The following is a 15,750-nucleotide window of genomic DNA, read 5'->3' as shown; positions in this document are numbered from 1 at the left end:
ATGTCATAATTTAATCCAATCACTGGAAAAGAATTGAGAGATGATGTGAAACCCATCAGCTCTAGCAGTCTCCACAGACCTTCAGCACACCCATGGGAAAAGTCAAAGCACACCCTGTGGCACAGACCGGGAATATGTAGCTGCACATCAAGAATAGGAGAGTGGACACCTGAATCAAAAAAAACACACCTTCAGCAGGAACCTATTTAAAAAGAAAAAAGCTTATTACAAAGGATAAGCATACAAATACAGACCTTTCAGAACAAGTTTATTAGTCAACCACAATTATAAAATTTAAATATTTATACAGCAAGATGGAAAAATCTCAAGTAATCAAACACTTCAAATTATTTTGCTGCAGTATACACAGGAATGGTTTTGTTTCTTTAACAAGCTGATCCAACATCATTCTTCACTCACAAGTGTCTTGAAGGCATGTCTAATTTTGAGGTTTCACATGTAAATGCAGTATACAAAAAGAAAAAAAATAAAGACCATACTAACTGATTTCAAAAAAGACTAAAAAAAAAAAAAAAAAGGACAGCACATTGAAATCACCAACTCCATAAATAACTCATGGCTAATACTCTTTATATATGTTGCCAAAATTCAAAGGGTACAAATTAAAATGGTCTTTGATACACAAATAACATGTTCTAAGTGTTTTTTGTTTTGAAAAACATGCATAAAGTTCCCACATTTTTAAAAAAGTCTTCTGTACCAGAGAAGGAATACAAAAGCGGTGAGAAATGGAAGCATTCACAAACACCAGAGTAAGGCCCTTCAAAATTTATTTAAAGTAACATACTAAACCCCTTCATTCTCAGGTAAAAGATTAAGAGGCCGAGATACACATCGTCTGCGAGGGTGAGGATACTGGAGGTTGGCAGTGTCAGCATCACAAGACTGCTCTATCAGAGGAGGAGGAGGAAGGAGCTGGGCATGGCTGGACCATCTCGATCCAGCCCGTGGGGAATCCAGAGGGGGAAAGAAATACCTGAAACAATTAAGAAAGGAACAAAACACCAAAACAAAAAACCAAACAAAACAAAACAACAAAAAAAAAACAACAAAACAAGAAAAGAAGAGAAAGGTAGTAAATACAAGGAGAACCAAAGGGGAGAAAAGACATGCTGGAAAATAAAAAAGGCTTTAGTATATCCATGCCAAAACCAATAGAACATAATAGCAGAAATCAAGGCTTGTAATTCAAAACAAGACAAATCTGGAAACTCTTCTTTAAAGCAAAATAATAGTCTTTTCCACTGAAACTCACTGCAAATAATACCACAGCCATAGTCCTAGTGTACATTTTTACAAAAGAATGGATTGCTTTGGAAGTCAAAGGGGCAGTGAATTACACTATTAACAGGCTTTCATTCTCCCAGCATTTCTGTGATTTAACAGCTTTCATTAATGCTTTGTTTGTGACACAAAATATACATTAAATATTATCCAAGTACATTTGCTGCATACGCATCTAATTCAGATTAACTTCACAGCATTTCTAGAATAGACGTAAAAACATAACTGTTTTTACATTAATGATATCCATTTACAGAGAATAACTACTTTGAATGAAATACAGTCTTTGCATCTATTTACATGTTTCTGCAAAATCCTCAGTGTAAATTCAAGATTCCTGGTGAACGCACAATTCAGAATTATGCTACTCCATGTCATTCTGCTGCTGTTTTTATTAGAACTTACCCGTAACACTTGTGCATTTTAGTATATTATGTTTTCTGTCTTGTTTACAATTCTGTGGACTTACATCAAAGAACAGCTATCAGTTTATTAATGAAATTATGGGACAATTAACAACAAACTGCATTTTGGTTTATATCGGTATGGCTAATGTGTTTGCATTTTTCAAGGATACTATGTTTAGAGAATTTAAGTACTCTATGTAATTGTAATTATTACCATAGGAATGTACAAATATGTAACAGAAAAAGTACTTCTTTTAGGATGAAAGAAGTATGACAGTACTTACAAAACATTTATTTGAAGTCATACTAAAGAATATAAATAAAGCAATACCAAACTACTAAAAGCCATCATCTGTACAATTGTCAAAACAGTTTTCTTATTCCTTTAGAACTAACAGTTGCATATATTACAAAGCAGTTACAACCTTGTAATGTTTAGGAATCTTAATCAAATGCTGAACACTCTGAAACGCAAAACAAATTGGTTCTCAAAACAATTTTAATGAAAGTTATCGCAATGGTAGTTTCCCTCCTCCCATCCCAATCAAGGACAAAAATTATTGTTTTTAATCATGAACTATCTTTTAATTTGACAAGCTTTCAAAAATACGTTCTGAGGGAAGTTTTGGGGTTTGAGTGGGTGCTTTATATTTTTTTCCAAACAAGATGCCTCTCCAAATATTTTTCTATCGGGCGTTCCATCAGTATCACACTGTGCAGGCTAGTACAAAAAACGCACACAACGTGTTTTAAAAAGGCTTTTTGAACAGCATTTAGTAGTTAGCAGGCTGCTGGTGTCTTGGGAGAGATCAAACGGCGCTGGGGAAGGGAAAAAGGAGTTCGTTTTCCATTCCTGTGTGCATGCAACAAGCAGCAAAACACCAAAGTTACTCCAGTTAGCTTGGTATCAGCTCTGCTTTCTGTTAAAAAGGACATAATACAAATGGAGAATGGAAATTGTATCATAAATCTAGACACACAATTACATCAACATAATAATATAGCCCTACTGGTTTATTTCCTAACAATCTACATCACATGTTCTGAAATTTATTTTGAGTACAAATCCAGTTTGGCCATTGTGCTTTTATAATCTTTTCCAGATCTGCCTGTGCTATAGCTGTTTTAAGTGTTTAAACCTATAGACATGAAACACAGCACATACAGTCAGAGGCAAAATAAGTTATGTGTAGGATACCTATTCAGTCAAATGTCAATGCATAAATCTTTATCAGCACATTAACACTAACACAGAAGTTAGTGACTACACTTATGCAATTCAGGCCAATATCTTTACAAAAGAAAGCATGTAGTAAAGTGTGTATCTTTTATTCTAAGGATCAATCCTAGGAAAAGATACAGTATGTCTGGAAATTCCACAGCCACTGACTTAATTCTGGAAATAACATTGTGTTACAAATCGGAGGGAAGAAAATTTATTAAAAACCAAAACAAAACACCTTCCAAAATACAGAGCAATGGAAAGGAATAGAAATCACAATGCCTTAGCACCAAGTTCAGGCACAGGAGAAGGGCCACCAGTGGGGTGAGGACAGTTAATCTTGGTGGCAGCATAGTCTTAGATAAGGAGATTATGAAACCACACCCTATGCTAAAAGAGCTGTAAAACAGCCTGCATTTCTCCACAGGAGCCCAAGCAAATACACCTACACAGCTCTGGATATACCATTTCCAAGGCAGGGCTGCATTTCATCTGCTACACTGCAAGTAGAACCTGGAACCATGACCAACATCATTCTGCTGCCCTTTCTTGTAGGGACTGGGCCCATTAACACCTCTTGCACTCCCTGAAAATGTGAAACCCATTCTCTGTTCAGCAGGCTTAGGGATCTGGAACTGCCATTCAGGATTGGCTGCTGAAAGGGAGAGGGGACAGACTGGTGCTACTCTCCAAATGCAAACTTTACTGATAAGCATTCCAAACCAAAAAAGCCCCCCAGGACTAGCTGCAAATGAATGGAAAGGGATACCATCCCAAGGTATTTGAAACAAAGATGGCCACAAAACTTGGAAACTATAAACTGCTGCTATAGAATCTGACCACATCTCATCCTTATATAGGACTTACAATTCTGTAAAGCTGATTGTACGCACTGTACCACACAGATGCAAGACTCAGCATATTTCTACATTTCAGTGTGCACAAATGAAAATGTTTTTTCAGAAGAGGCAATAAGATTTACCCACTAAACAGCAACTATTACAGAATAAAAACCTAACTGAGATTAAGGCAAATGATCTGCAATAGGAATGCCATATGAGGAAAATTTTAAAAACCACAAAACTTCTATTCAATTGGTGCTACACACCTGCAAAAACCAAGTAAACTAACACTAATATTTGATTGTTAAACCATATGTTATGAAGTAGGTTTTCTTCCTTCCCTTCTGTTACATTATCCCAGAGAAAAACAGAATTTGTTGCTGGTGTTTTTGCTTCACTTTTATACGTGTATCTAAAACAGAAGAGCAGTTACACACCAGTAGGATGAAGCTTCCCCTTTGAAACTATTTCAGAAATGTTTTTATTAATATGAAAGGACTAAAAATGAAAATAGTTATTTACATTGCTTATTTATATAGACTGATTCAGTATGACTTACTGTTTTGTTCATTTTCCTCCTAACACTGGCATAATGGACAAACCACAGAGCAAAACCAGAAGAGCTTATAGAAGTATTCATGCAATAAATGACATTGCACTTTAAAACCATGTAAAACAAATATGAGAGTTAAATGAAATTAAGAAGATTCAGAAAAAAGACTATATACTGAAAATCAGTCTCTCTACTAATTAACATACCTGCTGGCAGAAGATCCATTTAGTGAATTCTGCAGACTTGTATTGGCTGAACCTAGAGAGGCATTAAAAATTCCCTGCTGAGAACTACCATTCACTGGACTCCCATTACCTTTCAGAATACCAGTACACTTCCAGTTGTCCATGTAATTAGCTGCAAACAGATATATAGAAACTGTTAGTTTCTCTCCTGAAACTCAGCTTTCCCTACAAACATTTCAACTGCCCCACACCTGGTGTGAATCAGAACTGAACTTTAATACCAGTATACAAATGCTAAACAGCTGAGGATCTGGCCCTTTAGCTGCCTGATATTCTCCACCTGTCCATGATTTAAAACTCAGTTTCCACTATTACAATACTGAGGAACAAATGAGAATGTGCAAGGTAACTGCCAGTGAGTTTTTGTTGTTGTTATGGGGATTTGGTGGTTTTGGTGTTTTGTTGGTTGGTTGGTTAATTCATGGAGGGGAGTGCATGCATTGTTTGTTTTCTTTAACAATGTAAAGAGAAAAATGCCATTTGCCTGGGCATTGTGACTGAATGTAGATTTTCTAGGTTTAGCAGCAGGAAAAGATCTATCTCATTTTTTAAATGACAATTTCACATAGCTCTAAACTGGCAAAACAATTTCAGGGTGGAGTAACAACTATTCACAGCATGTAAGTACTCCAAGCACAGAAAGTTATTTCTAAATTCTTTTTTTCTTAAGCAGAAACTGAAATATAGAAAAAATATCTATCACACACACCACTCCAAAATTATTCTTTGAGTAAAATTTCTCAAGTACATTCATCAGACTACAAAGTTAATGTGTTTCAGGTGGGTGACCTTACCCTTCCAGAGCCTAACACAGCCATCATCACCAGAGGAGGCAAGCACTGTGCCTGTAATATTCCAGCTCACTCGCCACACCTGAGAGTTGTGATTATCAAACTGTGCCACAATATGAATTTCAAATTTTGTTAATCCTCCTGATGAAGTCAATTCTTTCCTGTTTAAGAGAAAAACAACAGTTCTGCACACAACTGTTCAAAGGTCTGGGCATGAACATGATGTCACAGAGAACTACATCTTTCTAATAACAACTGTTGTTAATTAGGTATTCAGACAAAATTATAACTTGCTCACAATCTTGTCACCTTAAAAATCAGGCTGCTAAAAGCAATCCTGTAGACATTAAGTTATTACTTTTGCTCTGCAGAGACTATTTGAACAAGATTGTAGAATATGCATCACATCTAAAACATCACTAAACCATCTTCCTCCTAAGCTCACCTCAGAGGTTTTAGTGTGAAAATTCGTACGTCTTTGGTTGCTACAGCCAAGATGTGGAAGGATCTTCCCAGATTTGGAGCAAATGCAATATCATGTACAGGATCCGTGACTGTCATCAGAGCTTCTGCTTTTGCATATTTCCTGTACAGTGTAAGAAATTAACCTTTAATGCCATGAAAACTGCCAGTAATGCAAATTACATAAACCAGATACAGTGGAAATGGAAAAAAGGGCTAACTATACGTGATAAGACTTGCAAAAATAAAAGTACTTTTAAAACAAATTTAGGCAATAATTTCAAGCACATTTCTTCAGAAATTGAATTTATCAGATACAGTAGCCACTAAGTACAATATGCTACAGTTTTGTAAGTCATAAAAAAAAGCAAGAATTTCAGTACAAAGAACATTTTGGTCTACAAGTGGAACAAGGAAATAAAAAGAAATATTCCACTCACAAATCTAAAACGAATTTGCATCTCAGTAACTTACTAAATTTTCCATGCTTTTAAGTAGACCACTGTCTACCTCCTCTACTGTATGATAAACATATATTCCATTTTCTTAGTAAGTTACGGTAACTTTATTGTTAACGTGTTAATGCATGGAGAGCATTGCCTGAAGCTGGGCATAAAATCCACAGAACAATCTGTCTCCTTTCCCACATCGATCACTCCCAATCAAACACAATTTCTCTGTTATCATTTCATTGGAAGTGGCGGTGCACAAACTTACTAGCCTTTTCTGGTTCTGTGAATTCCACTGTACAACCTGAACTTTGACAGACCATGAGAAATTCACGGTGCTCTCTGTCATTATAATCATGCCTTTAAAATCATTGTAAGACGGCTTTGAACAAAACGGTGCCTGGTGCAACACAATTCAAATTTCAACTGTTTAATCCTTGTGCAAAATTAAACATACAATTTAGTAGACACAGGAACAACGACCCTTACTTTAAAATGCTGGTAAGAACACTGACATTTTTGCACTGACAGAATAAAATTATCACTATTGTTTCTATTAACATCAGTTACCATTCTGAGATCTTCTTCTTTTCCCACCCAATGGATCAGAGACAAAATTAAGGTATTATTATTTATTACTCCACATCTAATGATAGGAATAGAAGGCTATACATTATAAACAACTCCATGATCCCACAAACATTTTATATTGTTATTTAGCATACCTGGTATTTTCGTTATACTCATAAATTTGAACCTTAGCCAGTATATTTGGACTGTTGTCATCACTTCCTACAGCTATCATTGGAGAATGTGCTCGAGAGCTAAAAGGTGAAAACAATTACTGTTATATTTACATATTTTATATATATATATATTTCCCATACAAAGTACACCAAGCCATTTGTTAAATTTCAAACATATTGTCTGTAGAGAAAACAAAACAACATCACAAAATATCACAAGGAAAAAATTGCAAAGAAAGAGGACTTAAATGCTATTCACAGTTACCACTATCTTTACGGTCTTGTTTCGGAAGCCCACTTTATACACTCACTAAGGTGGAATCATTAGACAAGATTATGTTCTCAGAAAGAATTTACTTTCTACAATAGACTGCATCTGCAGCCCAGTATTTGCCACAAGTTTCATGGCAGAGTCAGTATTCTTTGCAGTGATTTTAATGACTGATTTAGTGATATTTCATTCAGGTTTTGGAAGATAAATCACGTAAGCTAAATGTAAATGAATTCTAGTTTTAAAATCAACTTTGATCCTATCCCATGCATTAAAATGAATGCCTGTACTCTGAACCTTCAGCACAGACTACTGCTAATGAATAGAAGAGTAACTGGATCAGCAGGACACAACACTGTGTCCACAGGGAAAGCCATTAAGTACTTCTGGACAAATCAAAGCAGATTTCTGGAGAAATCAAAGCAATTCAGCTTTGAATGTTTTTCCCTTCCTGTTACAGTCAAAAAACAAATGTTTTAATAACGTACCTTGAAGGATTCCAAGAAATACAGCTGCAGCTGAGCTTACATGAGATTTCATGCTGCAGTGACCACTGGCTGAGATTCATCACATCTGGAGCTTCATAAATCCTTACAACTCCATCTGCTGAACAGGTTGCTAACATAAGACCCATGTGCTTGGGAGCAAACTTCACATCTGTAACAGATGTCCTGCTGTCTACTAGAGTGGTCCTTTTGACCTGCAAAGAAATTTCCATCAAAAATTTACTCCCTAAAGAAGGCTAATCAAAGTCTGACAACACCACTTCATAGGGTTACTTACATCTTCCACCAAAAAAATTCCCTCCCCCGCCCCCAACTTTTCTATTATTTGAAAGATGAGCAAGAACACCCAGTGTTGTTTCAAATGATCTCTTGTCAATGAAAAACCCAACTTTAACTTGACTGCAGGTGGGAATTCATGTCTGGTTGCAAGTTGTTTGCCAGGGAACATCTTATTAGGAAACACAGATAATAGTGACACTACTAGGCCTGAATGTAGCCAGTTAGCTGTTTTCCTCAGCTGTTTTAAAAATACTTTGTGTTGGAATGTTGCCAAAACTGAACAAAACATAACCAATATCAGAAACTTTATAGCTACTGAAAAGATGCCTCACCCAGTGACTCTGGCCTCGGAGTTTATCATTTGACTCTCCCACTATTTCTTCCCATACAGCCGCTGTTCTATCAAAGGAGCAGGAAGCCAGGACCTGCCCAAATTCAGGATGGGCCCATGTCACACGCCACACTGATCCACTATGTGTCTGCAAGATAACATCAGAACACTGTAGAGAAGCAAACTTACTGTGTTAGGCCAAGGAACCATACATTTTTGTGACTTTCTGAAGAGAATTCTGCGAAGTAGCAACACTGTTCCTTTGAAACCTACGTTCTTTTATACAAAGTTACGTAGCAGCTGTTGCAGTTCTTTATTTCAATCAGCACTGCAAAGTTGCTGCTCTTAGTGTTTAAAATTCAAGTATTAGAAGTGTATTTCAAGGCATTATTTATTACTAATTTAAGCTCCAAACCATGATTCTGCCTTGATGCAAAAAGTACAGTTTTGTTCTCAATCAAATTTCAGCCATTACCATGTTCACTTCTAGCTTGCCTGTACTTTTTAAAAGCATTTACAGAGCATTAATAATCCTCTTTTTAACATGAAGCTCCTCTTTCATACCTAGTTCACATTCCTGCCTTAGAGAAGGGGAATTCAAAAGCCTCCCTTGCACTGCCATTTACAGGGATTAATGTGTTGTGGTCCTACTAAGTATAAGTTTAAGAACAATTCAGAATGCACTAATCCAGATGAAGCATGCCGTATTATCCATGTATAACTATGCAGATGGAGCATGCTGCATGATAAATATATATTCCATTTTCTTAGTAAGTTACAATAACTTTATTGTTAATATGTTAATGCATGGAGATCATTATGACACAGTTCTCAGAAAGGTTTTGAAGAAAAAAAAGCAGAGGTCAGATGTTGTAACATTTAAGAAAAATACATCTTCCTTTTAATTTTCCCCCTTTTATTTTTTTAAGTCTTAATATATGCAAAAGTAAATATTCAATTAAAAATTAAGGTACTCTTTTCTACTCCCTGAACACCTGTCACTGATAATGTTTACTGATACTAGTCTTCCAACATAACTAGCTAACAAGAGCAGACTGCATGTTAGCATCTGCTGTGAGAATCACTAGAGATGTTTTATAGAAACAAAAAAGTATTTTACACAAGACATAGAGAATCTACAGCAAACCAAAAGCATTTCTACACTACAATTCAGTAGAAATTAAGCACGTTTCTCTAAAAACAAAGAAGAAATGAACAAAGAAGTCAAGTCTGTGTAATTTTTACAAGTACAAACCTTCCAGCTGGCAGTGCAATGCCAATCTCCATTTTCACTTTTATCCCAGACCTATTGAGAAATCAAAATACAATCATAAATTATATATATATATAACACAAAAGTATACCCACACACCCCCACTATACATTTTCATCCAGGACACTGTACCTGATTCAGTACAAAATTGCACTTCATTCAACCATGAAAATATCCCTATTACAAGTAAGGAGATGAGGCACCACCTGCAAAACCCACTATTGTGTGACTTCTATCTCTTTTTAAACAGTAAATTACATAGAAGAGAAATTATTACAATTCCCAATACTTCATTCACTTTGCTTCAAGAGTACACTGTTCTGTTTCATTCTAGAGTCCCCAGTATCCTCACCTGCTCAGCTCTGGTTTTGCAGCTAATGCAGCTCCCAGCACTCATCCCAAAAGCAAAGCAGGGCAGCAAAATATACATCAGGCTAGTGGGGGAACAGATCTTGTTTCTTTTTATGAGATTTCTGCCTTGATTTTTAAGCACATGCAAGTCACTGAACCTTCCCCTCTCTTGATTTCCCATACATCTTTATACTTATGAGTTTTTTACTGAAAAATTATGCAGAAAGTCATGAACATAACCAAATGAAAGACACCACCTGACACCCACTCCTATTTGTCACTCATTCACTTTAAAGCTGTACTGAAAGTCACCTCATAACTGCCACTATGGATCTCTAACACAACCTGGGTCATGTTGTCCCTCTGGTTGGAGGAAAACTTCTGAACATTCTCATAAAGGGCTCAGTTATGATTAGAAAGTAACATTACACTGCTAAAGAACATAGTTTCTGTGTTCAACCTACCTCCTGGCATCTTTTTTAGGATCTGCACACTCTAGGAAGTCAGTCCAAACCAAAGATCCCCATGGCTTTGGCTTACTTTCTGGGGGGATCATTTTATTGTGGTTGGTTATTTGCTTTTTAGTCTGTGGTAAGAGAGAAGGGGCTGCTTTCTTGTTCTTAAGCCTAATCTACATATGACACAGCTTTCTGCGAAAAAAAGCTATTTTCTCACCCATTTATCTGGACTTAATAACAAACATGACTGCTCTCTGCAAATTAGATTTCTTAAATCTATCCACATGACTCCCAAATATTTGCCCATCCTCTCACTATGCACGAAAAAGGGAAAAAAGCAACCAACTTTTCGTTTAAGTAGATATAAAATGCTACTTTATTTCCTCTAAAGGAATGTAAAAATTAAGGCTTCTAGTATTCTGCCAAGGGCATACACGGAACACTCCGACTTTTTGCTTACTGGCACTTCACCTTCTTCCCGTAATAAATACAGATTATTAGCACTATACTACGAAACAGTAGTTTCCCTCGTGAATATTCTTTAATAAGTACAGATTTCCAGTTACATAAACAAAACAAGCGGCACGGCTGCAGGCACAGCAGTCTGGAATGTTTTCCCTGCCGCAGCAACGAGTCGGAAGCGGAGTTCCCGTGTTTACACGCGTTAGCGCACACACAAACACAACGTGCATTGTGTGCGAAAGCCTCCCGCCCCTACAGCCCGACACCGCACCGGGACCTCCCGCGGACCGAGCCCTCGGCTGCGCCCCGGCCCGCAGCCCGGTAGGCCGCGCACGCCCGGTGCCGCGACACTCGCCCAGCACCAGGCCCGGCGGCTCCCCGCTCACCTTGACGCTCTGGTCGCTGGAGCAGGTGGCCATGCGGCGCCCGTGGAAGTCGAAGGACACATCGTGGATGAGGTCGCGGTGATCCGCGGCGATGCTGCGCGCCACGAACATCCCGCCGCGGCCGCCACGCGCGCGCACGCCTCAGGGGGCTGCTCCGCGCGTGCGCGCTGCTTCCCAGCGCCCGGAAACGCGGGGAAGGGCGGGGCCAGGACGGCACGGGACGGGACGGGATCGGGTCGGATCGGATCGGATGGGGTCGGATCGGATCGGGTCGGATCGGGTCGGATCGGGGCGGGGCGGGAAGCAGAGTCGGCCAGTGGGAGTCGGGGAGGTGCGGGAAGTTACCCCGCTGCCACACCTGACTGCGACATTCACCCTCGCGTACCCCCTCAAGCTGCAGCGGGGAGGTTTAGATTGGACATTAGGAGGAATTTCTTCTCAGGAAAGGTGATTAGATACTGAAATCTCAGAAGCAGGGGTGTTTTAAGGAAGGACTGGACGTGGCACTTGGTGACACGGTGGTGTTCGGTCCCAGTTCGGACTCGATGGTCTCGGAGGCCTGTTCATTCTGCGGGCGCGCTCACAGCGCCGTGTGTGCGGCGCCCTTGGAGCGCGCCGCATTCCATAGCGGATCCGAAAAGCTGCGGCAGTCGCTGTGATAATGCAGATAAATAAACAGCGCGGCGCTGAGTGATGTACTGCGTTTGCTTCCTTAATGATTTACTATGTTAATGAGCCCTGTCAGGTGAGCTTTGTGGTGCGAAAGAATGTGACGCCTGCTTCCGTGTCGGGGAAAGATTTGGGAGGATGAAGTGCGTGACCGACAGTGCAGGCAGGGGAGAAGCCCGTGGACAGGTTGAGAAACTCCTGTGAGGAAAAGCTAAGAAAATTGAGATTGTTCAGCCTGGAAAAGGGATGGCTTAGGGGCGACCTAATTGTGACCGCCTAGTACCTGAAGGGAGCCTACGAGAAATACGGAGAGAAACTTTTTACAAGTATGTGTAGTGACAGAACAAGGGAGAATGGGTTCAAAGTGAGAATAGGTTCAAATTAGATATTAGGAATTTAAATTCTTTACTGTGAGGGTGGTGAAGCACTGGAGCCGGTTTCCTGGGGAAGCTGTAGATTCCCCATCCCTGGAAGTGTTCAAGACCAGGCTGGATGGGACTTTGAGCTACCGGGTCTAGGAAAGACGTCCCTGTCCATGGCAGAGGAGTTGGAAATAGATAGCATTTAAGGTCCTTTCCAACCAAGGCTATCCAATGATTCAAAGTGAGAGACGGTGGGTGGTTGGATAAGATCCAGACTAATAACTGGAAGAAGCAGAATAGAGCCTGGTATGTGGTAGAAAACACATCACGAGTGACTGAGCTTTGGGAGGGAGGCTATAGACCAGTAATGACTAGTCTTTAGCCAGAGGGCTGTGCAAAATAAATGAACCACAGCAGATGAAGACACTTGAGGGCTCAACACTTTCACCCCTGACCTACCACCTCTCAAAGAGCCCTTCACTAGAAGAAGCACTTTCTTCCAGTTTGTATCCTGCAGTATCCACTCTCAAATTGGGTCATGCAGCTCACAGTTCCAATACCTTTTAAATACCATTCATTTGCTGTATCACTGAGCACAAGATCATTACAGCATCTTCTTTTTAAGGAATATTTCATCTGCAAGCTGTGTTATTTACTGACTATTCTGAAGATGACTACAATAGTGGACAAGTATTAGTAAAGAGAAAATAATTAATGCACTGTATTCCAAATAGCAATAATGCAGTCAGTAGACTTAAGAGAAAAAAAAATAAAATACGATCATGTCAATAAACACCAGAAACAAATGGATTTGTATTTAACTGGTTTATATTTCAGGCCCAAAACAGTACTGAAGTCATTAGAATACCTCCAGTGCCTTAAAACTATGATCTAGTTTTCCAATCATATATTAAGTGAAAAGGGGAAAGGATGAAATCCCCTGAAACCAGATATATTCAAATTCCCTGGATTCAAATCCTAGAAGATTTTTGGTAACTGCAGCTTGAACAGAAAATTATGTTTAACATTTTTGAAAAGACTTTTGCTTCTCACTACCTCATTTAAAATGTTCATGTTCATGGCAATGAGGAGTCAATTTCTATTTACTCAGTGAATAGAATTTGTTCAGAAAAGTCCAAATTCTTCACAGAATTATAAAGAAACTGTTACATGCTTGTGAAATAAACCTGACACTTTGATATTTAATGCATTTATTTTTATTTATTTATTTTTTGCAAACTGGAAACTATATTCAGTAGAGACTGATGGAGGTGCTGTTATCACATGCCAGAGGGATCCCTTCACTCTTTCTGCATAACCTGCCTGCAAAATATGCAGGTATTTAGCACCTTAATGCATGTGTTTCATAGGTAGGCCTTATATTAAGAGTAGATATGGTGGTACCCAAATGTGATACAGAATAATAATAGAGAATAATAGATTAAGATAAATTACAACAAACTTGGACTTGAAGGTACACCATGGCTTTAAAATGTTAGCATTCAATTATTTTAGTGATAATGGGTAAGGAAAAGTTAACATGTTGAAAAGTTGGGTTTTTTTCCCCAAGTAGAGCAAATATGATAAAAAATGGTTTTAATTACAGAGGATCGAAAATATGGAAGAATTTAGAACAATCACCAGCTGGTTTTACATTCTTGTCCAAGTTAGCCAATGATAGTTTTAAAATTTTATTTTTTAAATAGTACAGAACTAAATCTCAATCTCAATGGATAACAACAGCTGAAGAGGAAAAGTGGAATTTGCAAGAAAATTGTCAAGGAAATTTAGATGTCTAAGCTTTACGTGTTTATATTAGTGGAGAAACTTAGTTGGCACTTGTAAATAAACTTGCAAAGCATTTTAAAAGATGAGGAGCTAATGAAAGGAAGAGGTTAACATTTTCTCATTTCTGAAGATGAACTGGTATTGCACAATTTCTCTCCTAGAGGGAACCTCACTCTGGGCTCAAGAGCTATCGTACAAATACCCTTTTTTTCCCCTCCAATCACATGCAATTACTTTGGAAGTTGAAATTTCTGTATTTTCTAAACAATGGCTAAATTTTAGGTAATGTAATAGAAGAAGCAAGGAAATGTGATTGTGACTGTTTCAGTACTGTAGTTAGTGAGGTAGTGAGTTTTTCACACTATTCTCATATGTAAGAAAAACAAACAAACAAAAAAGCAACCCTCCCCAGTAGCAGTAGTAATGCATGTATTTAGATTGCTAAGGAGGAAGATTTTTTTTCAATTTCTTTCAGCATAATTAGAGACATGTGCACTTTGAAACATCGGTTATTGCTTCATTCAAACAGCTGGAGAAACAGTGCTTAATAAAAACATTAAAGCTGACGTATAAGTTCTTTAGTCTGTGGCAGTGTATTTGAACGGTGAATTTTTTTAGCTATTTGGGGAAATGTCTTTTACTGTAAACCACTGACTATGTTTATAAAAAATTGCTTTTTTTTTTTCAGACTAATTGTTTCCAGTCAGTGATTCAGCTGTCAAAACTCAATTCTTTTGCAATTTTAGTAATGTGATGATTTTGCTGAGACTTGAGTATGTTTCAACTAGTGAATGAATATTTTTCACCTGCTCAAATTTAGTTTATTTCTTCAGCCAGTAATATCAGTACAGTTGGAGCAGGGCAAAATTGTCAGATTCACAAATAATTGTCATCAATTGTTTTCATTTGAACAATATATAAATACATAAATGTATCGCAAAGGAACATTTTGACCTAAAATGTTTGTTTTCTCTGACAAGACACAAAAATTCAGGACAAGATTAGGTTTTATTTCTAACCTTTTCATTTGGTCAGTAAGAAAAAAAAATAGAAAACAAACCAAAACCCAAACAATTATATATATTTTTTAATACGTATACATATACACAGATATTTGTCCATTTTTAAATACAGCAAGCCCCTGACCTCAATCGCTAGATTCAAAGCAAGTTATGTCACTTTAGATTTATTTAGAAACTGGGTCCAAAATCATCACTTACTTAAAAAAATCCAGGAAATGTGGTTGATTGTCATCCCAGAATCTTAGTTTACTGTGGTGTCTGGTTTCAGTCAGTACCCAGGAATGAGATAAATACATTTACCTCATGAAGACAATTGTATCGGGTGTTTTCTGCGAGTAGAAAGACTGACACAGAATGAAGGTTCAATAGAGGAAACACTTTATAGTGAAACATTAGAATTAGCAAAGGGATGAGAGGACAAGATACAGCCTTTCTTAAGGGAAGCAGTCATTAAATAAACAGCCAATTAGGATGGAAGGCATCCAGTCTAATGAAGAGGCATTCACATTTTCTGGGAAATGAAACAACACTTGTTTAAATTCTTTCAAATGGCCAGAGTATCTCTTGCAT

The 15,750-nt window shown here is 38.0% G+C and overlaps 1 protein-coding gene across 2 annotated transcripts; it reads right to left on the bottom strand.

The window, feature by feature from the left end:
• Positions 1–251: 251 nt before the first annotated feature.
• Positions 252–14,860, bottom strand: SEH1L (SEH1 like nucleoporin). Of its 2 annotated transcripts, none has more exons than XM_086893194.1 (9): positions 11,340–14,860; positions 9,665–9,715; positions 8,411–8,557; positions 7,782–7,993; positions 7,002–7,100; positions 5,811–5,951; positions 5,369–5,526; positions 4,536–4,686; positions 252–2,632 (listed from the first exon to the last, which is right to left on the bottom strand). In XM_086893194.1, exons 1-9 carry the CDS (start codon positions 11,448–11,450, stop codon positions 2,620–2,622), a joined length of 1,083 nt encoding a protein of 360 aa, XP_086749320.1. In that variant the 5' UTR covers positions 11,451–14,860; the 3' UTR covers positions 252–2,619. The 2 variants fall into 2 exon arrangements, with proteins under 2 accessions (XP_086749320.1, XP_086749312.1); XM_086893186.1 differs by having other exon boundaries at positions 252–997; positions 11,340–14,530.
• Between the last annotated feature and the right edge of the window lie 890 nt (positions 14,861–15,750).

Source organism: Cyanistes caeruleus, chromosome 1 (assembly GCF_971803275.1).
Source record: "Cyanistes caeruleus chromosome 1, bCyaCae1.hap1.1, whole genome shotgun sequence".
Lineage (NCBI taxonomy): Eukaryota > Metazoa > Chordata > Aves > Passeriformes > Paridae > Cyanistes > Cyanistes caeruleus.
The sequence above is the reverse complement of the archived record's forward strand: the minus strand, read 5'-3'. Positions and strand labels throughout refer to the sequence as shown.